This window comes from Sylvia atricapilla, chromosome 4 (assembly GCF_009819655.1).
Source record: "Sylvia atricapilla isolate bSylAtr1 chromosome 4, bSylAtr1.pri, whole genome shotgun sequence".
NCBI lineage: Eukaryota > Metazoa > Chordata > Aves > Passeriformes > Sylviidae > Sylvia > Sylvia atricapilla.
The window spans coordinates 4,500,203-4,512,400 of NC_089143.1; the positions used below are offsets into that span (position 1 = coordinate 4,500,203).

Sequence of the window (12,198 nt, forward strand, 5' to 3'; positions counted from 1 at the left end):
ATTTTGTATTTTTTCAAAACAAAGCAAATAACCTGGTGACACATTTTAAAAAAAAAAACTTCAGCAGGGGAGGCGGGGAGAAAACACCATTATACACATTTACAGAATAAATATATCTAAATTCAACAAAATGAATCATCACAAGTATTTTGATAATTCCTTTTCATTTTCTTTTCTCTTCGTGAATCAAAAATAGCCAGAATTTTTTTACAGATCAGACATAAGTTCATCTGAAAGTAAAAGGAATTGTATTGATTACATAGCTGATTTTTTAAATTGAGCTACTAAAGCAATTCCTTGACCAAAACTCATTATCATAGTTTTTATATTCCTTATTACATATTTTGATACTATGCATTTGGATATTAAACTAAAAACTTACATATTATGGAGGCAGGAATTTTTTACAAACTTTTAAGCTAGATTCTTAAACTGAAATAACATATATAAATTTCTTTGTCCATAATCCTCTCCACATAATTTTTACGCTTACAGATTTATTCCAGGAATACATTATAAGTCTAATTAGAGATCTTAGAAAAAGGTTTCAGATTATTATTCCCTGAAGTAATGTATCTTGCTCTATATCTTGTTGTGCCAAATGCAACTGATTGCTTTTCAACACCATTTTCAGAACTGGTGTTTGCTTTCACTTATTAATGAAACAAAAATTTCAGGAACAGTTTAGTACACAGAACACTGGAGAGGAAAAATAAGACCTGTAATTGAAAAGCATAACAAACTTAAAAGTCTCAATACCTGCAAACTTTCTTCATTTCAGTTATCTATCCGATTTCAGAATGATTTTAGGGTTTTTGAGCTTTGAGAATATTCCCAATATTTGGAAATATTGTTTCATAAAATATGACAAATTTTGATATCACTAGTTCATGGGTTTTGGGTGGTTTTTTGGTGCTTTGGGGTTTTTTTTTCGATATTCCATTGTTGAAGTTTGTAGTAGAACTGAATGAAAAAATACCCTTTTCTGCTGTGTTGATTTGTGTGTCTTGATGGAATAGGGTCATGTGTTGTCTTTATTTTTTCGTTGGCAAGAAACTGCAATTTAATCTGAACAAACCCCGGAAAACTCTGTCTGAATTGACATTTCAGGATCTCAGTGTTTAACTTCATTCTAAATTTAAGTGTTGACTTCCACATAAAGCTGAAATAGATGTTTCTCACAGTTATTTCTGTAAACTATTTTAACAGTATTTTACAATGCAAATTATCCATCAGGCTTACAGAAAGCCAAATATTTTAGTAGAGCGTCATGGTTTCGATATGTTTTGGACATTCCATTTATGTTGATGATTAATTCTTACAAAACCAATTAGATGTAATGATTACTTCCTCAATTTCAGGAGCTGATGCTGTGGAAGCTCAGTGTAAGAGATTTGAAGTAAGAGCAAGTGATGGTGGAAAAGTATTATTTTCTGCAGATGAAGATGAGATTGTCATTGGAGCCGACAGACTGAAAGTAACAGGTATGGTAATAACAAAGATTCTAAAAGGATGTAAACATATATTTTTTAATACCTTTAGTTGTAATTAAACTATCAATCTACAGAATTTTAATCCACTGGAGAGGAAAACGTCTTCGCGTTATCAGTGATTGTTCAACCAACCAAAACATAGTGTATAATCTAAATATCAATTAATCTGAAGGCAAATTTGAATTTCAACTCTGCAGGATCAACTGTGGTAAAAGTCAGTCTTACCACTGTGTTTTGGCTTTTATATTAAACATTGCTACCATTAAGCATTGCTTTGTGGTGTGTGTGGCGTTTATTTAGGTAATGTTCCTTCAAAATGATAAAACCCATTATATATGGTGACCTTTGTTTTTTGCTGTACACAAAGTATCTTCACAACTTCCATATGAATTAAGATTTCATGAGGCTCAGCTGAAAAATTTTGCCTTGACTTGGCTAAATTAGTTTATAATGAAATGAAGGTTGCTGTTATAGTTTCAGCATAGCCAGAAACTAAGCCTTACACAACCAATCACTCACTCCTCCACCAGCATGGATGGGGGAGAGAATTGGAAGGGTGAAAATAAAAAAAAAAAAACCTCATGGATGGAGATAAAGACAGTTCATTAGGTAAAGCAAAAATCACACACACAAGCAAAACAAACCAAGGAATTAATTCACTGCTTTCCATGGGCAGTGAGGTGTTGAGAAATCTGCAGGAAAACAGGGCCCCATGATGCAAAATGTGGAAAAAGAGAATCATGCTGGTTCCTCCTAAGGCTCAAACTTAGTCCTAACACTACAGGCTGAGAAAACTAATCTTAAATGTACAATTGACACAAATGTCAAAAATGTCAAAGCATCTATCATAACTTAAAAAATAAAACATCTTACAAATGGTGCTAAGAATTATATTCCCCACCACTGAGAAATACAATCAAAAGGTTTTGATGTCATGATCATTTTTTTTTAATCAAACATTTGGCACTGTAAGAATTGATTTTATCCAAAGGTTGTGCGATACCTTTAAATTCTTCAGCAAACACATGAAAGGTGACAAGTCCCTGTGAGCAACATCAATCAGACTGAATTACTCCATATGGCATGATATGACTGATGAGATCTGGCAGGAAATCATAATGTCAAACATCAACCAGAATCTTTTTTTCTTTAGTTTATTTTTCTCAAGCTTGTGTATTTTATTATCATAGTGCCTTGGGGTGAATACAGGAAAGGAATTATGGCAGAAGAAATAAAACAAAAGTTGAATATAAAAAAGGGTGAAAAAACTGTGCTTATTTGGAGATAAAGCTCTCATGTGTGTTTATTTAAGGGTAGTACTACAATGAAATGATTTTATTTTCTCCTGTAGTAATCAATAGTGTCTATTTGGAAACAGTTCACTGTGAATGTGTCCAATAAATTATTTATTTTGGTAATTATTTTTTCAAAGTATACTCATGGCCATTTGTAAGCTACCATGGCAATGTGGGATTTTTTGTATATTATTTTTCCTCCATTCAGAAGATTTTTTTTAGTGCTCAGCTTTTAAAGCAGTCTATCATAAGTCAAAGAAATTCTTGATTAATAAAAACTTGAAAGATTAAGTTGACAGCTACTCGCTGATTATTTTTTGTAACATTTTTATTTGTAAATTTTTATATAGGCAGCCTATTCCAAGAAGAAAGATATAGTAGAAATATGGTAATCCATATATCAGGTTTTTTCTCAGATAATAAAATATATAGAATCAGAAGTAGTACTTTTTGGTTTAGAGATATTGCAGTCACATATTTGTATATTTAGAATCTCTCACTTTAAAATTAGGCAATTGGCTGGGCTGGTTTAGTTTAAACTTCTTATTCTTCCTTACATTGCTAGTTTTGCTTTTCTCCTTTATTTGCATTAGGCCTTTTCTGCTTTATTTTCTGCTTCTTCAAGGGAAGAAGAAAAAGGATTCAAATTTTCTGTTGGTAGAGAGAGCTGTTAGAATTGCAGCTGTCCATTGTCCTTTCGCACAGAGATGTTTCCTGACACCAAATTTAACACATATCATAGAGCTTTGGAGGGAGGAAAGAGAAAGGCTTGATGAGGTGAACATATTGTTAAAGAACTGAGGAAACAAGTAGTAACAAGAAGCTCATCTTCTGGTGGGCTCACAGGTTCCTTTCTGCATGTGTTTAGACCTTTCTCCATTTTTTATATTCACCCTGCTGATCCAATGGACAGCATCCTCTTCAGTCTCTCTGCAGCTACAGAACAAGAATATCTGTTTGATTTTTACTTCTCTGCTTTAAATCTTAATTCAAAATTTTCTTCCCTTTGCTTTTGTTTGACTTTTATTTTAACTGGAGTATGATCTCTGTAGGATACTCTCGTAGCAGAATTGTACTGGTTGGCCTTGTTCACGAGAGTACCAGCACACATCATGAGGCAGCTTTGTCCTGCCAGAGGAATTTTGAGAAAGGTTAAGAATCCCTTAGGTCAGTGTACATTTTCCTAAGACAATGCTGTGAAATAAAGTTGTATAAAAACCTTCACTGGATGGTTCTGTTAGTATAGTTTGGTTGGTGGTTTTTTTTTTTTGTTTGTTTTGGTTTTGTTTTGTTTTGTTTTGTTTTGTTTTGCTTTCTTTAAGCAAACTCGTAGTTAACAGTTAAGGCCATATAAGAAGGATGTAGGAACCTGGAATTCACCTAATTTTAATCAAACTACAACTACTTTTTTGACAATGGAAACGAGGTTTTATCTCCTTTGTCTTCTGAGGTGGCTTTCTTAGTTAAGCACATTATCAGAAATCCTCTTTTTTCCCATTCAACTTATACTTTTCTATCCAAATTTTACAAACATTTTTCTTTTTGAAAAGGGTATTTCTCTTTCTGTGATTTTAAAGAAGAGACAGTAATTTAATTCTCATGTTGTCTCCTAGATGTTCTTTTGATTTATATAATTCCTTCACATTTCTGCAGCATTATTTAAACATGATTTTATCTCTGATCATTCTTCCAAGACCCATAAAAGCTATAGCTTAATTTGTTTTGTTCCAGGTTTACATAGCTTCTATATGTTATGCTTACACCTGTGGTTTTTTATGTCTATTAATCAAGCTTAAAAAAAGGCAAAGCAAAAATAGATTTGCAAATTAAATGAGATAGGTCGTCAATCAGAAGCAGTTGCTGTTCTGCAGTCAATTCCAATTATATTTTCTAGATGTAGCAAATCAGCTATATAATTCTTTCTGAATAACCCAGTCTAAATTGTTTGGAAATATATTACTTTCCTTTAAGGAAATCAAATTAATCTTATTTCCTCCTACTATCTTAATTGCTGGATTATTTTCTTTCTTACTGCTGTGTATTTTGATGGTATAGTTTGTTTTAGCACAGGATCTGAAGTCCTTTATCCAGTTCCAGATAGAACTGAATTTTTTTATTATGATAATTAACATGTCAACAGTAATATTTTTTTTCTCTAGAAAGAAATAAGGAGCTACTTAGAAACTTGTCAGTTATAGTTTTACCAAGATTTCAGTTCTCTAGAGTTCTGCTCTTTTGGAAAAACAAAGTTTTCAGATACATGAAGTTCCACGTCTGTTTTGTTTGAACTGATCTAATTGGTTGAAGATTGTTTTTTTTCTCATATTTCAAACATAGAAGTTCTCACTGAGGGAATTGTAGTTGTACAAAGGTTTGTACATTGTTGCTAGCAGTACTGGGAGAAAAAAAGAGGCATAAAAAATGTGCAGGTCATTATGACTTCCTAAGACCCTTCTTCCTTGTCAAATAGGACAATCATGTAGAAAATGGAAGTCAGAAAAGGACAGTAGAGTACACACTTTGATAACTTTCTCACATTAATAGCAGGAAGTATATAGGTCAAATCCAATTTGACACCAAAACAGTGTCAGGAAAAAAATATGTGAAGTGCTGCAAGTATCTTTTTCATTACACTAAAGTATATGTTTTCCGTGGATTCAGTCTGGTTTTTGATCAGTCCTTGACTTCACTAGATGAAAGATGAGAGCCTTGATGTGTCAAGGAAGCTTCAGAAGGTTCCAGCATACTTACGTTCTGATAATATTCTAATAATAATCAGAATCAACATGCAGAGGAGTGCATCAATACTTCAGTTTTGATTTTAAGATTATGCTGCAGGACTGGGAGTGTGCAGGTAATTGAAATATAGAAAGGTCTTCCAGGGTAGTTAAAAGGAAATGATAAAATAGAAATATGGCTTTTGGCTATAAAAAGGAAATATAGGAGAATTATGAAGAAATACATGTGAATTGTAAATTAGGTTGGAGAAGTAGAAATAAAATATTTATAACCAGTACTGAAATGTAGAAAAATAACTTATTATTTGATGTATGTGGTTATTACAGTAGGCTTATATCTAGCGCATTGAGAGACTGAATAGGAATTTCAGTATAAATGGGAAAGAAGATCTTGGATTTGCCACGTCCAGTGGGTGGATTGTCATTCAGGACAGATGGAGTTTGGAGAGTGAAGTGGTATAAAATGAAGGGAAGCACTTAATCATTTTAAGGTGGCTTATGGAGCCAAATTATCTGACCACAGTAAAACGACTGTATTTGATGTTGTACTAAAATTTAATCCCTTAAGCAGATATGACAAATTCTTCGTGCCCTCAACACTGAATGGACCCGAATTCTTTTATCATCATCTGTCAGTAAAAGAACTGCATCACATATATGGGATTTCTGTGTTTCCTGAGTAATGAGTACATTGCCATGTACTCCAGTGATGAATAAGGTTTCTGATAAGCTTATTTAGGTCTCAAGAAAGCACTTAATGTCTGTCCTTGCCTTTAAGGGAGCTCTGACTGAAATATATTTTGTCATAGTCTAGCCACTTGATAAAACAACCTGTCAGGGCATGACTCTGAAGGTACAACTACAGAGCTGATTACAATCACATATATATATATATCTGACTCCAACCTGTCTGTGAATTGAAAGCTTTATGGGCAGGCTACAAATGGTGAGAATAACTAACTAACTAAATAAATGTCTTATCCAGGACATTACTTAAATATATTTCTGTCTTCTGTTTAAGGGTAGAATGCATCTGGCCAGCTCAGATTCCAAGCAGAGTGTACTTACACCAGCCTGCAGATGACTGTGTAGACTGTTGGAGGAATACATTAACCTAAGGATAATAACAGTTTATTGGCAAAAGAAAGATTTTGATTTTTGGCACTTAAAGGAGGAAAGGAAGAACTGGTCTCAGAAACATATGTAAAGTCAAATAAGTCTTGGTAAAAGAATTTTCTTCTGAAAAAGGAATAAACCAAAAAAGCAGACAAATGTGCAAACAGTTCTGTCAGAGCAGGAAAATGTGTCCAATTCCTCTACAGCGATTTCAATGAAAAGTACTGATCTAGGCTGCTCTGTAAACTTAGACATAGAAGAAGCCAGCACATAGTCAGGAAGAAGAAAGGAAAAAAAAATGCCCCAAACAGCTAAACAACACTCTTTTGAAATAAAGGTAGAAGAAAATAGTCTCCTACCTAGAGAGTCAACCTTCTATAATCCATATAAATAACTCTCCTTAAATAATTGTCTTTTTCCCTCTTTTTTTTTCATGATAGCACCAGTTATGAGAGAAAACAGATTTTAATCCCTTCCTCTCCTTCTGGGCTCTAATCTATTTAATTCTATTACATAGGACCTATTTTTTAAAAGCTGATTCTGTTCTTGTTTGAGCTGTTCCTTTGCAGAAAGCAGACAGCAGTTTCTCAAGGTTAGTGGAGACTATTTTCCCTGTTCTGGTACAGAGTAGCATCAATCCAGAGGCTGGTTACAACCTACCACGTGAATCTGATTTTCAGGTTAAACCTTTAACACCAAGATTAAGCTATTAGATATTTGGGGTCAATGTAAGAATTAATACTTCTAGGAAAAACTGCCAATGTCTGCATCATATTCCTAGCCATATTCTACATTTCCTGTTGAAGGACAATGTAAACTCTACAGATGCAGTTTAAAATAGTTCTAGTTTGAGGTATCTGAATTACATGATTCCAGGCAAATCCACATGACCTAGAGAAGGGTCAAAGCTCAGTGGAAAATAGCCCCACTATTAGTGAGCTAACTCTTAAAACAGCTCCTTTGGAAAACACACACTAAACATTCAGAAAGTTTTGATGCAGGATATTAATTGGGATCAGATTTTGTGGCAACATTCTAACTGTTAAACCTGAGCTAAGTCTGACACTCACATGCCCTCAGGCTTAGTTTTGAAAATGCACATTTAAATTGCAGCATCCAGACACATCTCTATTTTTAAAATATAGCTACTCACAGGAGGGGAAAGTGTATTGTAAAAGAGCTCCAACATTTCTATTTTCCTTTTTTTTTTTTCCTTTTTTTTTTTCCTAAAGAACTTGCTTGTGCTTTTGTTTTGTTTTGGTGGGTTTTTTTGGTTTTTTGTGGGGTTTTGGTTTGGTTTAGTTTTTTGTTTTGGTTTTGGGGGTGGGGTTTGTTGGGGTTTTTTTTTGTTGCTGTTGTTGGTTTGGTTTTTTGGGTTTGTTGTGTTGTTGTTGTTGTTGTTGTTGTTGTTGTTTTTTGTGGTTTATTTATATCTGGGGAAAATATCTGCTGTTGGAGATAAGGGTCAGGCTGCAGAACACTTTGGGATTTCAGTTCAATAAAAAAGAGCATTTGATTCCAAGTACTCATGTTATAATGGTGACACTACAGGCCAAAAATATTTTGCTTTACCCTGGAGCAGTATTCTCATTGGGTGCTAGAAGATGAAATAATTTGGATTTCAATTTGTAAAGCTTTCAGAATAGGAGAAATACTGTTACATTTTCAGGAGATATTGTAGGCATCTGACTTTTCACGAAGAATATCCTGTAAGACATGTCAAAACTGCACTTCATTTTCTCTGAATTATATTAGAAACCCCTAAAAAGTGGGGATTTTTTTATTTTATTTTTTTATCAACCTTAAGCAAAGTTTTATCCCAGCTTTAAGCACAAGCTCATGCATTTAGTAACCATAAACTGCATGGTGAGATTATACAAGCATTGATCATGACATACATCATACTCTACAAACTTATGTGAATTGACTCTAAGTTTAGGTGGAAAATAGCAGAAAGCCTCACATGAAGATGCTGTTTGAGGCAGCCACAGTTTGATACAAAACATTATCCAGGAGAAAAGTTAGCTCACCATCAGTAACATCTTGGACTTCACTGTTTTCCTTAGATCTGTTTGTAAAGCCGGTTTGCAGGCAAAGCTCTGAAAAACATAGATTCCAATAATGTCTGCTCTGCAATACATTTCAAATCTTACTCCTAGCAGACTCCTATAAGCTAGGACTAATTTCGCACACAGGAAGCAACTCCAGAAAAAAAAAATTATTTCAACCAAAAAAATATAGCCTGCAGCTTTCAGCCTACATTGTGAATTTAAATTCCTATCCTCATTGTGGCTAATGATGAGTTTAAATTTCACAGTGTCTGACAGCATTAAATTCAGCACACCAAGACACAAACATAAGAAGCCATCATTCTGGCTGTAGAGAAATATCATCAATGTATATATAGGACTTTGTATTTGAATTGTGTATAACAATGTGGCTTTGCTCAAGGTTCAGAAAGTACGTAAGTGTGTACGTGTAATGAAGTTTAAGAAGTATAGATAGAAATGCCTAAAAGTTCAGAATAGATGATGTAAATTCCAGAAGTAGGAGTGGTAAAAATCAACACATATTCTATGAAAGGCAAGAAATTATCTGTGGTAAAAATTATCTCACAAAAATAGGATGTAGAAAAAAACTCAATATCCAAGCAGAAATGGATGCATCTGAAAGCTATATAACTGCTCTGAGATTCAAAATAAGTTATTATTTATATTTCATGGGTACTGAAGAAAGGGCAAATAACCTGTGTGGTAATGTTGACCAGCAAACTAAAAAATTTAAACAGATTAGGCTTTTGAAAAAGAAAAGGAATTATCTAATGTATCAGGCTGAGTGACAACATTTTGAGATATTTGGAGGCCTCTAGTTTCTTTTAACTTCAAAAGACTTTTAACCACAGGGACAGACATCCATTAGGGAAAAGAAAACAAAATATCAAGATTGTACAAAAGACATACAGACTGTAAGGATGAGACAGTGTTAAAAAATTAATGTGAAAAGTGTTGCTGATCAGTGGGGAAGACCTGAGAACATGAAGGTGGAAAGAAATCTTAAAATTATTTCAAATGACAACATCCCCTGCTCCAAAGTTATAGGGAAAGACAACAGCAAAACAAAATCAAATTGACTTCTAGGGGTCAATTTTCAAACCTCAAAGAAATCATAAGTTATACTTAAAGGTATCCCCAGAAAAAGAGTTAGAAAGCATTTTGATCAAAGGTCAACAGCATCATGTGAAACAAGAAAGTCAAATATGATATGGAATATCATAAATTGGAATAGGTAAACAGGAGTAGACCCTGACAACCTGCTCAACTATTCCACACTGGAAAGATCCTCTTCAAAGAGTTTAGTCCTCTTTGGTGTCCCATTGTTCAGTAAAAACTGCGTAGAATCTACAGCCATGAGACTGATTAGTTGTCCAGAAGAATTGCTTCTGAGGAAGAGAAAGTTGGTACTGCATAGCTTGAAGAGAAAATCTCAAAGAGAATTTTGTATCAGTCTTGAGACCCGGAGAAACAGGGTGTTACCTGTTGAAAAAACAAGGGATGCAATCTATCAGCTAAAAACCTAAAACCAAAAATAACATCCAAACAAAACAAACAAAAAATCCCACCTTCAACCAATGAAAAAAATCCCCAAAAGCCCCACAAAACACCTCACACCAACCAACCAACAAAAACTACACAAATCTTTTAAATTAGGAATAGAGCAACAGGGACGTAGTTTGGCTGTAGAGAATGTAGAATTTCCTTCATTTTTTACTTCAGAGCTACTTCTATAATCTGTTGAAGATTAACTGGCTGGTCTAGATTTGGTTTTGAACTTAATGATCACTTAATGAGAGGAATAAGCCTGAGCAGAGTTCAGATATTTCCTTTTTATGTCTAGTCACAATTCGTCTAATATAAATTCAATATTTTTTTTCCTTTCCTAACATATTAGATACAGTCCTCTTCATTGCAGTTTTGTTTTTATTCTCTAAGTTTTTTTTTTTTTTTTTTTTAAGTTATAACACACTGGTTAGAATAAAATGTGGGTTAGAATAAAAACCCTCTTGGATTTCATTGAAGCTATCAGATCTGTAAAACATTTGAGCCTTATTTTGTGAGTATGCTAGTAAAACACTACTAGAGAGTAGATCTAAGCACACATGCACAATCATGTACAGACAAATACCTCCCAGTCCTTGCAGGCAGCCTTATCACCTTACAAATGCCAAAATGTCATTTAGCTCAAGTGGAGACCTTTCCCTTAAGTATAATCATTCTAAACCAATTTGATTCATCAAGCGTGACAGAAATGACAGCAAGTACTACAGGTTACATTACTGAAAGGGTAATCGGGTATTTTCTTCTCCTTTATCTGCATCACTGTCTGCAAAGTGTGTTGTGTTGGTCAGAGGTCTAGATAACAGCAGCATGGCAAATTTTAAAAGTACTTGGGTATTGTGCTATGGCCCCAGATGGTTCCAAGTTCAACGAAGCAAGATACAGTAAGTAGCCAAACGTAGGTTAGCTTGAAAAATTCCTGTCCTAATTTATGGTCAAAGCATGAGGTGGGATTGGTAGTTGCATTTGAAAGTCTTCCCTCATCAAACATCAAAGAGAGATGGCTTTCTAAAAAGTATTTATTTTCATATCAAGCAAGCTGATTGTATTATTTTGGGTATTTTTATTCTAGCAACATTACCAGATGATGGACTACTTTTCAAATCTATTTTTACACTCTCAGTGTAGAGCAGAGAAAATGCAATAGATAAAGCCTACTGTGCAGAAAGAGTATCTATCAACAAGTTTGTTTCATGTTTTAACTGTCAGAACTGTTTTCAGGCTTTTTATCGTTGCAATTTTTTTCCTTGTCACTGTCATTCTTGGCCTTTCCTCCCTGGTTTATATTTAAGTTTGCAAAGAAAGGAAAAGACAATTAGAATTTCTGAATTTGAAGTTTTAATGGAAACACTCATTTTTTTTTCTTCTTGATAGCAAATATAACAGTAACTCAGAACAATTTCATTTAAACAAAAAATTAATGTAAAAAATTGTATGGATACTAAAGGGAATTATAAAACAAGAAAAGGAGCAGAGGGAATATCCTGTTGAAAAAAACCAGAATCTATTACTTTTATTGATGTCTAGAGGCCAGAGGGAGACTAAAGGACAAGGAAGATTAAATCTAAAATAAGTATATTCTTTTGCAAGGTTTAAGAATAGAAGAATAGAGGTTTTCTCAGCCACGTTCTCTTCAGTGTAAGCTGAAAGGCTGGAGTGGTAAGCATCATGACAGTTTATTAAGTGGATAATATAGAGAAATACCTCTTACAGCTGAAGAATATGCAAAATAAAACAGATTTTCCTATTGTCTCTTAACCTGTCTCTGAAACTAGTAAGGGCTTTTGGTGAAAGTTGGATAAAGGAAATATATTTTTTCTGTGTTTTTAACTTAAAAATGATAAAGCAAAATAACTAATTTCAAGATGACTGTCAAATTGTATGACATTTTGTTCCCTAGGCATGGCAGTCCTGGTGCCCAGGATTCGGGTTTCTATTCTGA

General features: G+C 33.8%; 1 protein-coding gene across 1 annotated transcript in view; it reads left to right on the forward strand.

Moving 5' to 3' along the window:
- SGCZ (sarcoglycan zeta) overlaps positions 1-12,198 on the forward strand; it is a 177,311-nt gene that overhangs the window by 130,833 nt on the left and 34,280 nt on the right. The window contains exon 4 of the mRNA XM_066316954.1: positions 1,362-1,484. Within this exon, the coding sequence (XP_066173051.1) occupies positions 1,362-1,484 (123 nt within the window). The remainder of the gene's footprint in view (positions 1-1,361; positions 1,485-12,198) is intronic.